Here is a 19,166-nt window from a genome sequence, read left to right on the forward strand (position 1 = left end):
TCCATTTTATTTCTTTCTGGTTTCTATTTCATTTTTTTGTTTTTGTTTTTGTTCGTTTTTTGAGATAAGGTTTTTCTGTGTTGCCCAGGCTGGAGTGCAGTGGTGCAATCATTGCTCAGTGTAACCTTGAACTCTTGGACGAGTGATCCTCCCACCTCAGCCACCCAATAAGCTAAGACTACAGGCGTGCACCACCACACTCAGCTAATTAAAAACAAAATTTTTTTTTCTTTTAGAAAAAAGTCTCACTGTGTTACCCAGGCTGGTCTCAATCTCCTGGCCTCAAGTGATCCTTCTGCCTCTGCTTTCTGAAGTGCTGGGATTACAGGTGTGAGCTATTGCACCCAGCCTGCACTTTCTTTCTTGGTGAATAATTTGAGCCTTAATTTTTTCACTTGGCTATTCTAAGTAAGGGTTTGCCAATTTTGTTGATCTTTGCAAAGATCCAATTTTTGGTTTTATTGATTTTCTCTATTGCTTTTCTATTTTCTGTTTCATTTATCTCCATTCTAATCTTTATTATTTCCTGTTTTCTACTGGTGTTGGTTTTAGTTTGCTCTTATTTTTCTAGTTCCTTAAGGTATAAAGTTAGGTTATTGATTCAAGATTGTTCTTCTTTAACTTATGTGTTTACAGCTATAAATTTTGCTCTTAGCCCTGCTTCTGCTGCATCCTATAAATTTGGGCATGTTGTGTTTTCATTTTTATTCATTCAAGATACATTTTAACTTCCCTTGTGATTTCTTCTTTGACCCACTGGTTGTTTAAGAGTGTGTTGTTTAATTTCTATGTGCTTGTTAATTTTCCACTTTTCTCTCTGTTCTTGATTTCTAACTTGATTGCATTGTGTCCAGAGAACATACTTTGTATGATTTCAATCTTCTTAAATTTGAGACTTAGGACCAATTATACGCTCTATACTGGAGAATATTCCATGTGCTCTTTAGAAAAATGCTTATTCTGCTCTTGTCGGGTAGAACATTTTGTTCATGTCTAGTGTGTGCGATTGGTTTATAGTGCTTTTCAAGTCCTCTATTTCTTTGATGATCTTCTGTAGTTTTTCTATATATTACTGAAAGTGGGGTATTATTACTGACAATGTAACCATATTAAACCCTTTACTTTTAAAATTCTTTTTGGAAACTGGAAGGATCTATAACTACCACCGACTCCCATATCAGACCTTGTGCATGTGCCAACTATCTGTTGCTCAGCAGCTGTGATGGTTGTTCCAGCTCTTTATTAGGCAAAGAACAGGTTTCTTTTTTAGCATTTCCTTTGAGGAAGGTGGCTCAGATTGCTAAGCCAGCCAGGCCTTGCAGGATGGCTGCAATTAGGATCACAAGTACTTCTCCCGAAACTCACAGATTTTCTGTGTGACCATTTGATCCAATGTGGAAACGTCCCAGTCGGCCAACTGCATTAGTCGATTGTGGGCCTCCTTAAAGAGGCCAGAGCCGATATTCAGCTCCACCCGCATGTGCCACTCAGCTAGCTTGGAGCTGTTGAGGAAGACATTGTAGTTGGCTGCCATGGGCTATGGATAGACAAAGAGGAAGATGTGGTCAGCCTGGGGACCAGCCCCACCTGGGTCCTCTCCCACAGCCTCAGCCCCCCACGGCCCCAGCAACATCTGCCTCTGCAAAAAATTAGGCTGCTGACGCCTAAGGCCTGAGCATTGGGTTACAGACTATGTACTAGATGTAGCTGGGGATGGAGGATCCGGAATCCCCCAGGGTCTCTGGTCACTGGTCTTCTTGTTCTAAGCTTTCTGGACCATGCTGAGAGGGCTCCCGGCCCAGGCAGCTCCCACTTCTCCAGCCTGCGACCTCACATGAATTCTGCCTTCTTCCAAGGAAACCCTTTATCCCAGGGGTGTATATGTGCATGAGGGAGAGAACTCAGGTTTTTTTCCCCATGTTTAGCCTCCCACTATGATCAGACTCAGGGGCTAGAATGGGAGACCTGGCAAGCAGCCTACCCTGCAGTTTGGCTGGCTCACTAAGACAGTCTACCCCGGAGTTTGGCTGGCTCACTAAGACAGTCTACCCCGGAGTTTGGCTGGCTCACTAAGACAGTCTACCCTGCAGTTTGGCTGGCTCACTAAGACAGTCTACCCTGGACTTTGGCCTTGCACCCAAGGTCTTTGGGAAGCCCAAGAAGGGGTGGGTGGTGGGTGAAATGTAAGGGGTGGGGGCGAAGCATATGTCTGAGCCCTCGGGGCAGGCCAGAATGAGTTTTCCTGGTGCTGGTCTGCACTGCAAACAGACCAAAGAGAGTAATTTTCATATCAGCCAGAGATCTCTGGGATGAGGATAGGAACACTGCATTTCCGGGCCAAGCCACCAGGATCCCAGGTGCCTCCTCCTGGGCCTAGCTCTGGCTGATATGAAAATTAGTCTCTTTGGTCAGTGTGCAGTGCCCTAGCTGGTGTGCAGGATGGCCAGTTTAGACCCTGGCCAGTGTCTTGAGAGGCAGAACTGGTCACCCTCCCCTGCATGGAGAGGCCACATAAATGCCCCACACTCAGGTGTGCCTCCAAATGCAGTGGATGCCCCTCAGACCCAGCCAGGAGAGCTGTACTCTATAGCTGTCTGTCTGGAACTCTGGGAAAGAGGCAGGGCCAGAAGGAACGCCAGGGCACCAGTGAACATTTCCTGGAGAGTCCAACAAGAGGAGGCGGTATCTGGGATGCTGGTGGATTGACCAGGAAATGCAGTGTTCTTCTCTATCCCAGGCTCACCCTCCAGCTCTTCCCACACCGAAGAATCTTTGTCAAATGTGGAGAACTGTGATCCTCCCTGATTGATAACATTCTGTGCTTCCTGTTGCCCCCAGATTGAGTTCAGGCCCCCAGACCTGGCTCCCACAGCCCCCGTGGCAGCACCACCTGCCTTTCCCGCCTCTCCAGCCTATCCTCAAGTGATGGCCCCACTGGTCACAGAGGATTCCCACCTCTGCCCAAGGTCTAACCCTCCTCCACCCCACCCCATACCTGCATCATCTCCACCACGGCCACCAAGTCAGCCAGTGAGATTTGGTCCCCGGTGAGGAACATCTTATCCTGCAGAAAATACGCCTCAAAGAGCCGCAGGCTGTTCTTCACCTCTTCCACTGCATGTTCCATCTTCTCAGCTGAAACTTCCTCCCCTGTTATCTTTGGGATCAGCAACTGGCCAGGGTTGGGAAGAGGAGGGAAGAGGAGGCTGCACTCCAGGGCCACCTGCCCTGCCAGGTCTCTGTACTCTTGTCTGCTGGATAGATACTGGACAGTTCCCAGGACATAAAGTAGTTTCACCTCTTGTAGCAGTTCTGATTGGTGGAAGTTGCTGGGAACCATGTGTTCACAAGGATTTGGGGAGCTCAGCAGGTGTAAATCCTGTGATTGGTTAGTGATGCCTATCACAGGCATAGAATTCGAAGTAGGAACACATGTACTGGTTATTTGTCATCTTCCAATTTTCTATAGGCCTTTTCTCTTCTCTTTTTTATTTCTCTCTTTCTTTTTTTTTTAGAGATGGAGTCTCACTGTGTTGCCCAGGCTGGAGTGCAATGGCACAATCTTGGCTTACTGCCAACTCCACCTCCTGGGTTCAAACTATTCTCCTGCCTCAGCCTCCTGAGTAGCTGGGATTACAGGTGCCCATCACCACATACAGCGAATAATTTTGTATTTTTGGTAGAGACAGTGTATCACAATGTTGGCCAGGTAGGTCTTGAACTCCTGACCTCCAGTGATCTGCCTGCCTCAGCCTCCCAAAGTACTGGGATTACAGTTGTGAGCCACCACGCCCGGCCTTCTGTGGGCCTTTCGACGCTGAGATTCTCTAGTTCAGAACGAAATGCCTCGAATGCTGTCCTGGGTGAGTCATATCAGCCACTCCTGTATGCCCTTCCCCTCACCCTAATAAGACCCTTTCATGCCCATTGTTTCAGTCCACACTCCTGACAGCTCCGTAAGGCAGGCAGGAGAAGGAGCTGAGGAAATGAGGCCGAGAGAGGGAGGGAGACTTACTTACTAGAGTTCACTGGCAATCAGCAGGGCCAGAACTGGCCTCCAGCCTCCCTGACTCCTTTGTGCCCTTGCCCCAGGCCCTGGAAGTGATCCTGCTCACCTTGAGCCAGACTATCTTCTTCATGGGCAGCTGAAAGGCCGTATGTTGCCAAGCCATGAACTCCTCCACACGGGCACGTGTGTGCAGGTCTGGCGGGTACCAGTGTAATGGAGCGCTGTACTTGCGGCACAGGTAGTAGAGGATGGCCACACTGCAAAAAGGACTGGTCAGGGGCACTGCCCTTGCCTTCCTGAGTGCACTGCGTCAACTACCCTGGTGTGCACTGGGCCCAACTGCTGGGGCTTCCAAAGCAAGGAAGGAGAAGCCCAAATGGCCCCGGGAAAGGCCTTCACCAGAGCTGTCTGTCTGACAGTCAGTAAGGGCAGGGAAGGAGCCCTGCAGGGTGAGTAGGAGTTGGGGGCTGGTGGTATAACAAAGAGTAGGCCAGCAAGGGGAACAACACGAGTCAAATCAGGATGCTGAGGCGGGTGGATCGCTTGAGTCCAAGAATCTGAGGCTGCAGTGAGCCAAGATCACACTACTGCACTCCAGCTTGGGTGAAGTAGCAAGTCCTTTTTGAAAAACAGAAACAGTCCGGGCACGATGGCTCACACATGTGGTCCTGGCACTTTGGGAGTGGTGGCAGATCCCTTGAGGCCAGGAGTTGGAGACCATGGCCAACATGATGAAACCCTGTCTCTACTAAAATGAATATACAAAAATTAGCTGGGTGTGGTGACACACACCTGTAATCCCAGCTACTTGGGAGGCTGAGGCACAGAAGTCGCTTGAACCTGGGAGGCAGAGGTTGTAGTGAGCCAAGATTGTGCCACTGCACTCCAGCCTGGGCCACAAAGCAAGACTCTGTCTCAAAAAACCAACGAAGAAAAACACGTGCTGAAATACCAGGGTAAGGGCAGCAAGGTGAATCTGAAGAATGGAGAGTAGGTGGGTGCAACTGGAAGGAGGGTGGGGGTGGTTGGGGAGTGGTGAGGCAGCAAGAGACACTGTGGAGGCCACAGAGGTAGCCCAGGAGATGCAGGGAGGTTATGGACTTAATCCGTAAGATTAGGTGTTATATAAGCCAGGGCATGACAGGATCCATCTCTCTGGTGCTGGATGGAGGGTGAGCCCGAGGGGGCAGAATGGACAACAGTGGGGCCAGCAAGTATCGGGAAGGTTGTGGTGTCTGGGAATGGTGGAGGTCATGGGGACAGAGGGAAGGGGATGGAAGGGAGACATGCTTCGGAGGGGTGTCCTAGGCCTTGCTGATTGATGGCTGGTGTGGGAACCTCCACAGGACAAGGGCTCCTTTATTATCATCAACAGCAACCTTGCCAAGGTAAAAAGGTCAGGGCATGGAGAGAGCTACCGATTAGAGAGTGGCGGGAGAGAAAGCAACCGGCTGCAAGATTCAGAACTTGTTTGGATCCTGATTCAAACAAACTGCCAAGAAAATATTTAGGAGATAATCAGAGAGTTTTGAACAGGTGCCAGACATTAGATGAAATCCAGGAATTATTGTTAATTTTGTGAGGTATCTTAATGGTAATGTAGTGATCCTACCCTCTCTCCTAGCCCAGGCTGGAGTGCAGTGGCGCAGTCAGAGTTCACTGCAGTCATGAACTCCTGGCCTCAAGCGATCCTCCCGTGTCAGCCTCTCAAAGTGCTGGGATTATAGGCATGAGCCACCGTGCCCATCTTGTTGCTTTTTTTTTTTTAAAGAACTCTTATCTCTGAGAGGTATGTTCCTAAACATTTGATTGATTTATTTACTTACTTATTTTTATTTTTGAGATGGGGTCTCGCCCTGTTGCCCAGGCTGAAGTGCAGTGGCTCAGTCTTGGCTCACTGCAACCTCTGCCTCCTGGGCTCAAGCAGTCTTTTCACCTTAGCCTCCTGAGCAGCTGGGACTACAGGTGTGGGCCACCACGCTGGCAAATTTTTATATTTGTTGTAGAGATGGGGGTTTTGGCATGTTGTCCAGGCTAGGCTGGTCTTGAACTCCTGAGCTCCGGCCATCCACCCACTTCAGTCTCCCAAAGTGCTGGGATTACAGGTGTGAGCTGGCGCCTAAACATTTATGACTGGAATGCTGGGGTATCTGGAAAGCAGGGGAACAGAAATGATGTAAAATGGACCCCAAGTTGGCAACAGTCAGAGCTGGACAATGAGTTTGTGGGGTTCCTCATGCCCCTCATTAGTTAGTATTCACTCTCCTTTAGTGTATGTGTGAGGTTTTCCATGGTGAAATAGATAAATGCTTGCACCGTGTCTCCCAGGAGGAGCAGAGACAGATGGTGCAAGGGCCCTGGGGAAGACTTACCTTTCAGTTAAGATAAATTTCCCATCTTTGAGGCTGGGCAGCTTCCTGAGGGGGTTGATGTCAATGTATTCTTTGCTGTGGTGGTGACCTGGGAGGGGCAGGGAAGGTCTGAGGCTGTGGGACTCCAGGGGAGAGAGAACTGAGACTCCCAGAGACACAAATGCCTCCTGCTGAGGCAGGAGAATGGCATGAACCCGGGAGGTGGAGCTTGCGGTGAGCCAAGATCATGCCACTGCACTACAGCCTGGGTGACAGAGTCAGACTCTGTCTCAAAAAAAAAAAAAAGAAAAAGAAAAAGAAAAAGAAAAAAACAAGCCCCAATGTGTGTGCCCTGCCTCCCCCAGGACCAGGCCTGCCGGGTAGCAGTGGGAACTGACCTTTCAGCAGATCCACAAACTGAAAGTTGAACCGGATGTCATGCTTCTTCGAGAAGATGTAGACGGCACGGCAGGGTGCTGACAGCAGGTCCATGTAGAGCTCCAGGGCCATGTTGAGACACATGCCGGGCCCCACAGCCACAGCTGGCCAGCCACAGACCTGGGCCTATGTCTGGCCAGAGTCCCTGGCCCTGTGCCCTCTCCAATCTGGACCCAGGACCCTGTGTTCCCCAGGGAAACTTCTTGTTTCCCTTTGTGTTGTCATAAGGCCAGGAAGCCTGCAATTCTCACAGCAGCAAGGATTCTAAGGAGGCCCAGGAGTAGGCTCGGGAGAGGCCTGTGGCAAAGGTGTGGCAGCTGTGACCCTACTGTCCCTCTTCCACGTGTGCCTGTGCCCCACGGCACCACCTCACAGACACCCTGTCTGAGAAGGGATTATGCCTGGGAATTCCCATGGCTGGACTTGCATTGCAGAACCTGATGAAAGGGGCTTTGCAGGGTCCAGAATGAGGAAGAGGCAATGAGAATGATCCCTGGAAGATTCTAGAAGTAGAGACTGGGAGTATCCACAGGTGAATGGAGCCTGAACTTGACTAAAAAGGAATTGGGAGAAAGAGACACAGGAGCCCAGGAGCTTCGGGAGTAGTGGGGACACCACCACCAGGAAGTCAGGGGGCACTCGGCAGTAAAAGTCACAGACACAATAAAATTTTTAACATATTGTTGTATAATGTACAATAACGTATAAAAATACACCACCATACATTATTGTTCCAACTCTAGCCCTATGTATTGCCCTCCTCACATGAATCCCTCTGCCCATACCCCACTCTCTAGTTAATGTTAACATAGGCCTCCTGTTTATATTAGCCACATCAAGCCTAGCTGTCTACTCTATCCTGTGATCAGGATGAGCATCTAATTGGAAATATGCATTAATAGGTGCACTATGTACAGTGGCCCAAACAATCTCCTATGAAGTCACTCTAGCTATTATCCTCCTAGCAGTCCTATTAATAAGTGATTCATTTAATTTGTATATACTCATTGGAACACAAGAATTTCTCTGGCTGCTCCTACCATCATGACCTCTGGCCGTAATATGATTTATTTCCATATTAGCAGAAACCTACAGAGCCTCTTTCGACCTAACAGAGGGGGAATCAGAATTAGTCTCACGCTTTAATGTCAAATATGCTGCAGGCCCATTTGCCTACAGCAGAGTATATAAATATCATTATAATAAATGCCCTGAGGGCCGCGAGAGGTTCCCGGGTGCAGCGCACAGGAGACCATGTCTGCGGAGGGCAGCTGCAGCCAGACCCCAAGCCGGGCCATCCCCGCCATTTGTCAGGTGGTGCTCCGCGAAGGCATGCAGCTCCCGCCCGCCCGGGGAATACAGCATGACCGACCCCCGACGGCATGGTCTTCAGCACCACCCCGGGAGGTACCAGGGTCATCTACCACCAGAAATTCCTGATGGAGTGTCGAAACTTACCCATGACCAAAACACCCCCGAGGGATCAGCCTGCCGTTCCCGGGGTCATCAGCTCTGCCAGTGATGATCCCTCTCCACGGAAGCCAACCAGGGCCATCTGCGCAATAGTCCAGAAGATAAGTGGGGTGGGTGGTGAAGAAGCACAGTTTGAGATGGACATTTAAAGCACCAGCTATTGCGAAGAGCCAAGGGACCCCTCAGGCCCTTCCCGGAGGAGTCCCACCAGCCAGACCTTATGAAAGTGATCATACTGGGCAGGCGTTGGCGTGGGGTTGCCCACTCCAGCCCTCTCTCCCTCACTCAGGGCACCTGCCCCCTCCTCTTTGTGAACACCAGCAGGTAGCTCCTTGCCTCCGCTGATGCAGGAGCTGCTGCCCCAAGGGGAGTGACCCCTGCCAGCACACCCTGCAGCCGAAGGCCAGGAAATGGACAAGAACGAACCCTTTCTTCCAAATGATCAGCTCTTCTAGCCCCTCGCGGCTGGGGGCTCAACCACCCCTTCCTTAGGTTGATGTGCCTGGGAAAGCTCCCCTCCCCTCCTTCCCTAAGAGAGGAAATAAGAGCCTTCGCCCTAGGGCAAAATATAAATAAACAACAAATAATAAATACCCTAACCACTATTGTCTTCCTAGGAGCACTGCATAACATATATATGCCAGAACTCTATACCACAAATTTCGTCACTCGAACTCTCATTTTAACAAGTCTTTTTTAATGAATTGGAACATCATACTCCCGATTCCATTATGATCAGCTCATACATCCCCTATGAAAAAGTTTTCTACCACTCACACTAGTACTTTCATATGACATTTCTCCATGACAGTCCTAACCTCCAGCATCCCACCCCAAACATAAGAAATATGTCTCACAAAAGAGTTACTTTGATAGAATAAATTACAGAGATTTAAACCCTCTTATTTCTCGAATTACAGGAATTGAACCTACCTGTGAGAATCCAAAATTATCCGTGCTACCTAATACACCACATGCTACCACCCCACAGTAATGTCAGCTAAGTAAGTTATCGGGCCCATGCCCCAAAAATGGCGGTTATACCCTTCCTGTACTAATTAATCCTCCAGTGTGTGCCATGCAGAGGAGCCCAGAAAACTTCCTGGCCTGGGTTGGGGCTGCAGTGGCCAGACTGTGCACCTAGTGGCCCAGGAAAGTAACTAGAGCCCCACGTGGGGGACCGAGTGCCACTCACTCTATGCTGTGTGATCTAATATGTCTAGGCTCAGAAATGGGACTCACCCCACTTCCAGTGACAGAGTAAGCCTGGAGACAAGCGAAGAGCATGCCGTGTGTTTATTGCAGACAGCAGGGTGCAGTGGAGTGGGCTGCACCCACTCAGCGGAGCCGCTCCTACAGCAACTGCACCTGCTTCTGGGCCAGCTGGGGGTCCCGCCGAGCCTCATTGTGGTTCTGAGGCTAGAGAATGAGCTTGTGGGCCTCCAGGAAGAGCTCAGTATCCAGGGCGGCCTCCACATGGGTCCGCCACACTGCCAGCCTGGGCCAGTCTTGGAAGAGGTCACAGCCAACAGCAGTGGGCAGGGAAGACAGGACAGCTGGGGTTGGGGCTCAGCCCCATGCCCAGAGTCCCCCCAGAGGGCAGGTGGGTAGGAGAGCTTCACCTCCATCATCTCCATCAGCACCAATCTTCCAGGGAGAGCTGCTCCATTGCCACAAAGGCCAGGACTATAGGTGCCCGCCACCACGCCCGGCCAATTTTTTGTATTTTTAGTAGAGACGGGGTTTCACCGTGTTACGTAGGATGATCTTGATCTCCTGACCTCGAGATCTGCCCGCCTCGGCCTCCCAAAGTGCTGGGACCACAGGCATGAGCCACCGCGCTCGGCCTCTATCTCTTTCTTGACCTGGGATCTTGCTGTGTCACCCAGCCTGGAGTGCAGTGGCATGATCATGGTTTACTGCAATCTCCAAGTCCTGTGCTCCAGCAGTCATTCCCCTACAGCCTCTGGAGTACCTGGGACTACAGGTGCACACCACCATACCCCACTAATAAAAAAAACAAAAACAAACAAAAAAAAACCTTGGACCCGCCACGGCGGCTCGTGCCTACAATCCCAGCTCTTTGGGAGGCCAAGGTGGGCTGATCACATGAGCCCAGGACGTCAAGACCAGTCTGGGCAACATGGCGAAACCCCGTCTCTACAAAAAATACAAAAATTAGCCAGGCATGGTGGCGCATGCCTGTATTCCCAGCTACTCAAGAGACTGAGGTGGCAGGATCACTTGAGCCCAGGAGGCAGAGGTTGCAGTGAGCCAAGATCCTGCCGCTGCACTCCAGCCCAGGCAACTGAGCCACACTCTGTCTCAAAAAAAAAAAAAAGAGAGAGACAGAGAGAGAAACAGGGTCTCCCTATGTTGTCCAAGGTGATCTCAAACTCCTGGCCTAAAGTGATCCTTGGGTCTCAGCCTCCCGAGCTGAGTAGCTGGGATTGCAGGAGTGGGCCACCCCTCCCAGCTATCACTCCCTTTCTCTGAGTCAGCTTTTCTCTCTGAGACTCGCCTACTCCATGAACTCAGGAAATGTCACTACAGGTGGCCCCAGCTCCCATTTACCTCCCCATAGGGAGCTCCTCTCTCCAGTTCCAATTTCAAAACCCCCAAGGAAGCGTTCTGGTTCACTCGCTTGGGCCACTGGCCAGAGGGATGGAATACTCTGAAAGATTCAGCTAGAGTCCCGGGCCCAGCCCTGGACCCTCACTGTGGCCCCTGGTGAGATGCCAGGTCTGGGATTCAGGGAGAAGAAAGGAGGTTCCCGCGCAGTCATTCCTGCCCCCTGTGGCTGCTGCAAGCTCCCTGCCCCTTCCTGTGCACGAAGCGGGAGCTCCTGCTGTCTGCCACCAGCTGCTCTGCAGGGGACGGTAGAAAGTTCATCCTTAACCCCAGCCTTCCAGTCAAGGTTCCCACCAGTCTGGGACACCTGCAAGTGTCACATCCAACTGGATGAAACTCTAAGATCCCTTTTAGAGGATCCCATTCGCTCCCTCCCTTCTGCCGCCTCGCAGCACCGAGAAACAAAACTCTGAACAAACCTCAGATGACTGTGCGCTGGGGCCTTTCCAGGACGGCGGGACCCAGTCGTTCCTGGGTCAGGGCGATGCCTGGAAACGGGTAAGGTCCCTGGCACTGGGAGCCCTCCCAGTTTCAATAGATTTTCCTGCCTCAGTCTCCAGAGTAGCTGGGATTACAGGCACCTGCCACTGCACCCGGCTAATTTTTCGTATTTTTAGTAGAGACAGGGTTTCACTGTGTTAGCCAGGATGGTCTGGGTCACCTGACCTCGTGGTCTGCCCGCCTCGGCCTCCCAAAGTGCTGGGATTACAGGCGTGAGCCACCACGCCCAGTGATAATTTATAAGGAGTGGGCATTTGTTGGCTCATGGTTTTGAAGGCTGGAAAGTCCAAGATCGAGGGGCCAGCATCTGGCCAGAGCTTTCTTGCTGTATCATCCTATGGTGAAAGGAAAAAGAGAGGGTAAGAGAGAGCAAGAGGTTGAACTCACAGCCTCAAAGTCCTTTTAGAATCCACATCAATCCATTCATAAGGGTGGAGGCCTCATGAGATAAACAGCTCTCATTAGGCCCCACCTCCCAACACTGTTGCATTGGGGATTACATTTCCAACACATGCTTTGTGGGGGACCCACTCAAACCATAGTACAGGGACACCTTCTCTTTCCTTCCCGTGGTAGGCTGAATAATGACCCCTAAGGATATCCAAGTCCTGATCTCTGGAACCTGTGAATATTACCTTCTGTGGCAAAAGGAACTTTGCAGAATTGATGAAGAATGTTGAGATGGAGACGTTGTCTTGGATTATCTGAGTGAGCCCTAAATGCAATCACAAGTGTCTGTATAAGAGGAGACGGAGGGAGATTTGACACAGAAGGCCGAAGAAGATGGAAGCAGAGAGAGATTTGAAGACGCTACACTGTGGGCTTTGAAGATGGAAGAAGGGACTATACGACCCAAGACAGGCAGCTCCAAAAGCTGGAAAAATCGAGGAAACCATTTCCCTGCTCAGAGCCTCTGGAGGATGTGCAACCCTATTGGCACCTGGGTTTTGGTCCAGAGAAATCCATTTTAAATTTCTGGTCTCCGCCCGGGCATGGTGGCTCACGCTTGTAATCCCAGCACTTTGGGAGGCCAAGGCAGGCAGATCACTTGAGGTCAGGAGTTGGAGACCAGCCTGGCCAACATGGTGAAACCCCATCTCTACCAAAACTACACAAATTAGCTGGGCGTGGTGGTGGGTGCCTGTAATCCCAGCTACTCAGGAGGCGGAGGCAGGAGAATTGCTCGAACCTGGGAGACAGAAGTTACAGTGAGGCAAGATTGCACCACTATGCTCTACCTGGGCGACAAAGCGAGACTCTGCCTCAAAAAAAAAGGAAATGCTGCTGCTGAGGACTGAAGAAATGAGAAATGTGTTTCTGGAAAGAGGAGGAAGGAGGATCGTTTCCTATAAAGGGAGCCCATAGGGAGGTAGAAAGCTTAGCTGAATTGTATTAGACTAGACAGTTATGTGGTGGCTGAAGTTGAAGCAACGAAGTTGGATATTTAGCTAAGGAGACTTCCAAGCAAAGTGTTGAAGGTGAAGCCTGGTTTCTTCTTGCTGTTTATGGTACAAAGCAAGAGGAAAGTGATAAAGTGAGGAAAAAGGTGTTAAGCAAAAAGAAACCAAGGTTTTATGATTTGGGAAATTACCAGCCTGTGCAGATTGCAAAAGATGCTAAAATTAGAAGATTCATGGTTTGGAAAACACAATTCTATCCCTGTCCTGGGGATCACTCTGGACTTTTATCCATAGACAACCAGATTTATATGGGCTTGAACTCTGTGTGTGTGTGTGTGTGTGTGTGTGTGTGTGTGTGTGTAGCATGGTGGGAGGAGCATAGTGGAAAGATCTTGAATTTATTTGTTTATTTTTTAGACAGAGTCTTGCTTTGTCACCCAGGCTGGAGTGCAATGGCACGATCTCACTGCAACCTCCACCTCCCGGGTGGTTCAAGCGATTCTCCTGCCTCAGCCTCCTGAGTAGCTGGGAGTACAGGCGTGCGCCACCGTGCCCAGCTAATTTTTGTATTGTTAGTATAGACGGGGTTTCACCATGTTGGTCAGGCTGTCCTCAAATTCCTGACCTCAGGTGATCAGGCTGGTCTCGAACTCCTGACATCAGGTGATCCACCAGCCTCAGCTTCCCAAAGCACTAGGATTACAGGCATGAGCCATCATGCCCAGTCTTATTATTTATTTCTTTATTTTTGAGACAAAATCTCCCTCTGTGACCCAGCCTGGAGTGCAGTGGCGCAATCTCTGCTCACTGCAACCTCTGCCTCCCAGGTTCAAGTGATTCTCCCGGCTCAACCTCTCAAGGAGCGGGGAATACAGGTGCACACCACAATGACCGGCTAATTTTTGTATTTTTATTTTATTTATTTATTATTTTATTTTATTTTTCCATAAGTTATTGGGGTACAGGTGGTATTTGGTTACATGAGTAAGTTCTTTTTTAGTGATTTGTGAGATTTTGGTGCACCTGTTACCTGAGCAGTATACACTGCACCATATTTGTAGTCTTTTATCCCTAACCCCCCCTCACTCTTCCCCTCAAGTCCCCAAAGTCCATTCTTCTGCCTTTGCATCCTCATAGCTTAGCTCCCACATATCGGTGAAAACATGAGATGTTTGGTTTCCCATTCCTCAGTTACTTCACTTAAAATAGTAGTCTCCAATCTCATCCTGGTCACTGCAAATGCTGTTAATTCATTCCTTTTCATGACTGAGTAGTATTACACACACACACACACACACACACACACACACATACACATACACATACATACACACATACATACCACAGTTTTCTTTCTTTTTTTTTTTTTTTTGAGACGGAGTCTCACTCTGCTGCCCAGGCTGGAGTGCAGTGGCCAGGTCTCAGCTCACTGCAAGCTCCGCCTCCTGGGTTTACGCCATTCTCCTGCCTCAGCCTCCCAAGCAGCTGGGACTACAGGTGCCCGCCACATCGCCCGGCTAGTTTTTTGTATTTTTTAGTAGAGATGGGGTTTCACCGTGTTAGCCAGGATGGTCTCGATCTCCTGACCTCGTGATCCGCCCGTCTCGGCCTCCCAAAGTGCTGGGATTACAGGCTTGAGCCACCGCGCCCGGCCCATACCACAGTTTTCTTTATCCACTTGTTGATTGATTTGGGTTGGTTCCACGATTTTGCATTTGTGAATTGTGCTGCTATAAACATGTGTGTGCAAGTATTTTTTTCAAACAATGACTTATTTTTCTCTGGGTAGATGACAGCCTGCATGACTCAGCAGAGGCAGCAGTGATTCTCCTAGTATAGTGCTGTCAGTGGAGTATTGAAGTCCCACAAAGGACTAATCCCCTGGTAGTAGGATTGCTGATCAAATGGTAGTTCTACTTTTAGTTCTTTAAGTAATCTCCACACTGTTTTCCATAGCAGCTGTACTAGTTTACATTCCCACCAGCAGTGTAGAAGTGTTGCCTGATCACCGCATCCATGCCAACATCTACTTTTTAAAAACTTTTTAATTATGGCCATTCTTGCAGGTGGTAAGGTGGTATTGCATTGTGGTTTTGACTTGCATTTCCCTGATCATTAGTGATGCTGAGCATTTTTTTCATATGTTTGTTGGCCATTTGTGTATCTTCTTTTTTTTTTTTTTTTTTTTGAGACAGAGTCTCACTCCGTCGCCCAGCCTGGAGTGCGGTGGCCGGATCTCAGCTCACTGCAAGCTCCGCCTCCCGGGTTCACGCCATTCTCCTGCCTCAGCCTCCCGAGTAGCTGGGACTACAGGCGCCCGCCACCTCGCCCGGCTAGTTTTTGTATTTTTTAGTAGAGACGGGGTTTCACCGGGTTAGCCAGGATGGTCTCGATCTCCTGACCTCGTGATCCGCCCGTCTCGGCCTCCCAAAGTGCTGGGATTACAGGCTTGAGCCACCGCGCCCGGCCGTGTATCTTCTTTTGAGAATTGTCTATTCATGTCCCTAGCCCTCTTTTTTTTTTTTTTTTTTTTTTGAGGTGGAGTCTCGCTCTGTCGCCTGGACTGGAGTGCAGTGGCCAGATCTCAGCTCACTGCAAGCTCCGCCTCCCGGGTTTACGCCATTCTCCTGCCTCAGCCTCCCGAGTAGCTGGGACTACAGGCGCCCGCCACCTCGCCCCGCTAGTTTTTGTATTTTTAGTAGAGACGGGGTTTCACCCTGTTAGCCAGGATGGTCTCGATCTCCTGACCTCGTGATCCACCCATCTCGGCCTCCCAAAGTGCTGGGATTACAGGCTTGAGCCACCATGCCCGGCCCCTAGCCCTCTTTTTGATGGAATTTTTTCTCACTGATTTTTGTTTGAGTTTGTTGTAGATTCTGCATATTAGTCGTTTGTGGGACTTCAATACTCCACTGACAGCACTATACTAGGAGAATCACTGCTGCCTCTGCTGAGTCATGCAGGTTGTCAAGGAAGTGGGGGGAAGCCAGCTGTCCCAGACCTCCTTCAGCTCCCATGCAAACTGAGGGGCTGGTCTCAATCCCACCAAGCCCCACAAACAGTCCCCAGACTGTTTCCAGGTGGAGGGCGCAACTAGACGAACTTGAAAGCTTGCCTGAGGTTTTCCACCTCCCAGCTGTGAAAGAAAAGGGCTTTAGTTCTTCCCCCACCTGTGAAGTCTGCAAGCCAAATTCACGTCCTCCCCTGGGTTCTGGCCAGGAGGCCTCTCACCCCATTCAAACTGTTACAAAGTTCAGCTAGCTAGTTCCTTCTCCCTGTGGAGCTGTGGAGTTTTACCCCTTGCTTTCTGGCCACCCTCCTGATGGATCCCTGTGGTGTCAGGCAGGAATGGGCTGCTTGGGGACCCAGTGAGCTCCCAGGGCCTTTCTGCTGCCTCCTCTGACCACTGTAGTTTGCTCAGCTCAGCTTTCCAACTTGACTCAGCTTCAGGAAAAGTCAGAAACTTCTCCCACGAACAGACCTTCAGCTTCTCCAGTGGGTGCGTGTGTTCAGAAGAGGAGGGTCAGATGGGCCTGCTGGCACATCTGTTTCAGATGAGAGGATGGCTTGAGCCCAGGAGACGGAGGTTGCAGTGAGCGCTAATTGTGCCACTGCAATCCCAGCCTGGGCAACAGACCTGTCTCAAAAAATAAAAAAATAAAATAAAATATACATGGCCAGGTGCAGTGGCTCACGCCTATAATCCCAGCACAGCACTTTGGGAGGCTGAGGCAGGCGGATCACAAGGTCAGGAGTTTGAGACCAGCCTGGCCAATGTGGTGAAACCCCACCTCTACTAAAAATACAAAAATTAACTGGGTGCAGTGACGGGTGCCTGTAGTCCCAGCTACTCGGGAGGCTGAGTCAGGAGAATTGCTTGAACCTGGGAGGCGGAAGTTGCAGTGAGCTGAGATCACACCACTGAGATCACACCACCCAGCCTGGGTGACAGAGCAAGACTCCGTCTCAAAAAATAACAATAATAAAATGGAATAAAATAAAAATAAAATAAAATATACGCAGCAGTAATGAGAGGGATGGGTAACCAAAAATGTCTCACTGCTATAAATTACCTCAACATGCTGGATGTGATTGAACTAACATCCCTTTAAATCCCAGCTACTCAGGAGGCTGAGGCAGGAGAATCAGTTGAACCCGGGAGGCAGAATTTGCAGGGAGCCAAGATCACACCATTGCGCTCCAGCCTGGGTGACACAGTGAGACTCCATCTCAAAAAAAAAAAAAAAAAAAGGAAAAAGAAAGAAAAAGAAAAGAAGAGAAGCCTAGAGAGATGATAATTAAGAGGGGGCTGAAAAGCAATATGATCTAGGTGGGGAGAGAAACTGAAGCTGCTACTGTCTGGGGAACCTGTCTCTCTTGAATCCCAGGGTCTGTGTTACCCGGTGGGGATATGGAACTGAGACTCCACCCAGAGCCTAGGGCTCAGGAACATGCCCATTGGCAGAGACCAAAGGCAAGGATCTTGTCAGATCTTGGCAGAGACCAAAGACAAGCCCATCTTGGCCTGGGCTTCTTGGTGGAAGCAAACACGCAAATCACCCCCTGAGAACCTGTCACCACAGGCTGAACTCATGGGTTTGGGGTGGAGTTCTATACTACTTGAATGATTCTGTAAACCCCAAGCTGACACGTTAATTTTCTGTGGTCTCGGGTTGGTAGCACTTTCCAGGCACTTTTCAGAAGCCAACATAAATCTGTTTTAGAGGGACACCACCCCACCCCTTAACCAGGCCTCACAGGACTCTGACCTGTAAATTCCAAATGCTTATATACAACCTTAGAACTGTTACGAAGCAAATAGGCTGTCTGCATGAGGTGCACAAAAGCCAATAACCTGTGGCACTGAGTTCTGACAAGAGCGAGGCTTTCTTGCAAAACTAGTCAGCAAAAAGACCACAGTGGATTCAAATCTGTCTCCTCGATTTGGGGTCTGCAGCAAATTTATGGGCTCAGAGGGCCAGGGAAAGGATTTAGAAATGTTGGCTGAGCAGGGTTTGATTCGAGGGCTTTAAATTTGACCACTGACGGAAAGAAATTTCGAGGTGGTTCTGGTCACATTCGGTCTTCTTGGTTCTGAGGGGAGGATCACTGGTTCTGGGTGTTGTTAAAGGTCAAAGCTTTTTCTATTGTGCATGCTTGGGCTATAGGACTTGCAGCTTTTGGCCCTGTTATACCTACAAGGTCATGTGTTATCAACAAAGTAGGACCAGTTTGGGCTGTCTCAAGGTTACATAACTAAGTCATAAACCACAGAAGAAACAAACAGTGTGAGTAAAGAACAATGGTAAGACCAGAGGCAGAAATAGAACCCCAAAAGGTGACAGATATTAGAATTATAAAATGTAGAATACATAGTAAGTATACTGAAAAATATTTTTTGAGACAGTGTCTTGCTTTGTCACCTAGACTGGAGTACAGTGGCACAAGCATGGCTCACTGTAGCCTCAGACCGCACCCCCTGACAAGCCCCAGATCTGGCCTCAGCCCCCCAAGTAGCTAGACCATGCCTGGCTAATGTTTGTGTTTTTTGCTGAGATGGGGTTTCGCCATGTTTCCAAGCTGGTCTCAACTTCCTAAACTTAGGCTATCTGCCTGCCTTGGCCTCCCAAAGTGCTGGGATTACAGGCATGAGCCACTGCACCCAGTGAAAATATTTAAAGAAACAAAAGACAGAGTTTAAAACTTGAGCAATGAATCAAAAAAGACATGGTAGATGTGAAAAAGAACAGATGTGACTTCTAGAAATCAAAAACAATCATTACATGTAAAAAGAGCTGACGAGAGAATTCATGAAGATCTGAAGAAGTTACCCAGAACGTAGCACACAGAGAGAAAAAGTAAAAAGTATGAAAGAGAAGAGATGGGAACATAGAGTGAGGTCTAACATATGCCTAACTCAAGTTCCAGTAGGAGAGAGGAGAAATGGCAGGGAGAGGCAAGACTGAAGATATGGAGACTGAGAATGGTGAAAATTAATGAAGGACATGAACTTTCAAATTCAAGAAACACAATGTATTAGGTTCCTAGGGCTACTGTAACGAAGTACCACAGACTGCGTGACTTTAAACAACAGAAATTTATTCTCATGGTTCTGGAGACCAGAGGTCCAAAATTAAGGTATCAACAAGGCCATTCTCTTTCTGAAAGTTCTAAAAAAGAATCTGTTCCATGCCTATCTCTTAGCTCTGGTGTTGCTGGAAATCCTTGGCATTCCTTGACTTGTAGACTTGTTTTAAAATGTACCTGGGATTTTGGCTTTATTCAGGTATGGTGAGGCCACAGATCAGAGGTGATAGCCATTTAAAAGACAGTTTGTTACTCACAGTTCCAAGACGATGGGGG

The 19,166-nt window shown here is 49.3% G+C and overlaps 2 protein-coding genes and 1 pseudogene across 2 annotated transcripts in view; 1 reads left to right on the forward strand and 2 right to left on the reverse strand.

The window, feature by feature from the left end:
• LOC117096507 (aggrecan core protein-like) overlaps positions 1-19,166 on the reverse strand; it is a 443,073-nt gene that overhangs the window by 68,939 nt on the left and 354,968 nt on the right. The window lies entirely within an intron of this gene.
• Positions 1,221-6,967, reverse strand: LOC117096564 (glutathione S-transferase theta-4-like). The gene is made up of 5 exons (XM_033234000.1): positions 6,759-6,967; positions 6,382-6,469; positions 4,116-4,266; positions 2,996-3,172; positions 1,221-1,537 (listed from the first exon to the last, which is right to left on the reverse strand). Exons 1-5 carry the CDS (start codon positions 6,880-6,882, stop codon positions 1,340-1,342), a joined length of 738 nt encoding a protein of 245 aa, XP_033089891.1. The 5' UTR covers positions 6,883-6,967; the 3' UTR covers positions 1,221-1,339.
• LOC117096585 lies at positions 8,053-8,539 on the forward strand (annotated as a pseudogene).

Source organism: Trachypithecus francoisi, unplaced genomic scaffold, assembly GCF_009764315.1.
Source record: "Trachypithecus francoisi isolate TF-2019V2 unplaced genomic scaffold, Tfra_2.0 Lachesis_group14, whole genome shotgun sequence".
Classification (NCBI taxonomy): domain Eukaryota; kingdom Metazoa; phylum Chordata; class Mammalia; order Primates; family Cercopithecidae; genus Trachypithecus; species Trachypithecus francoisi.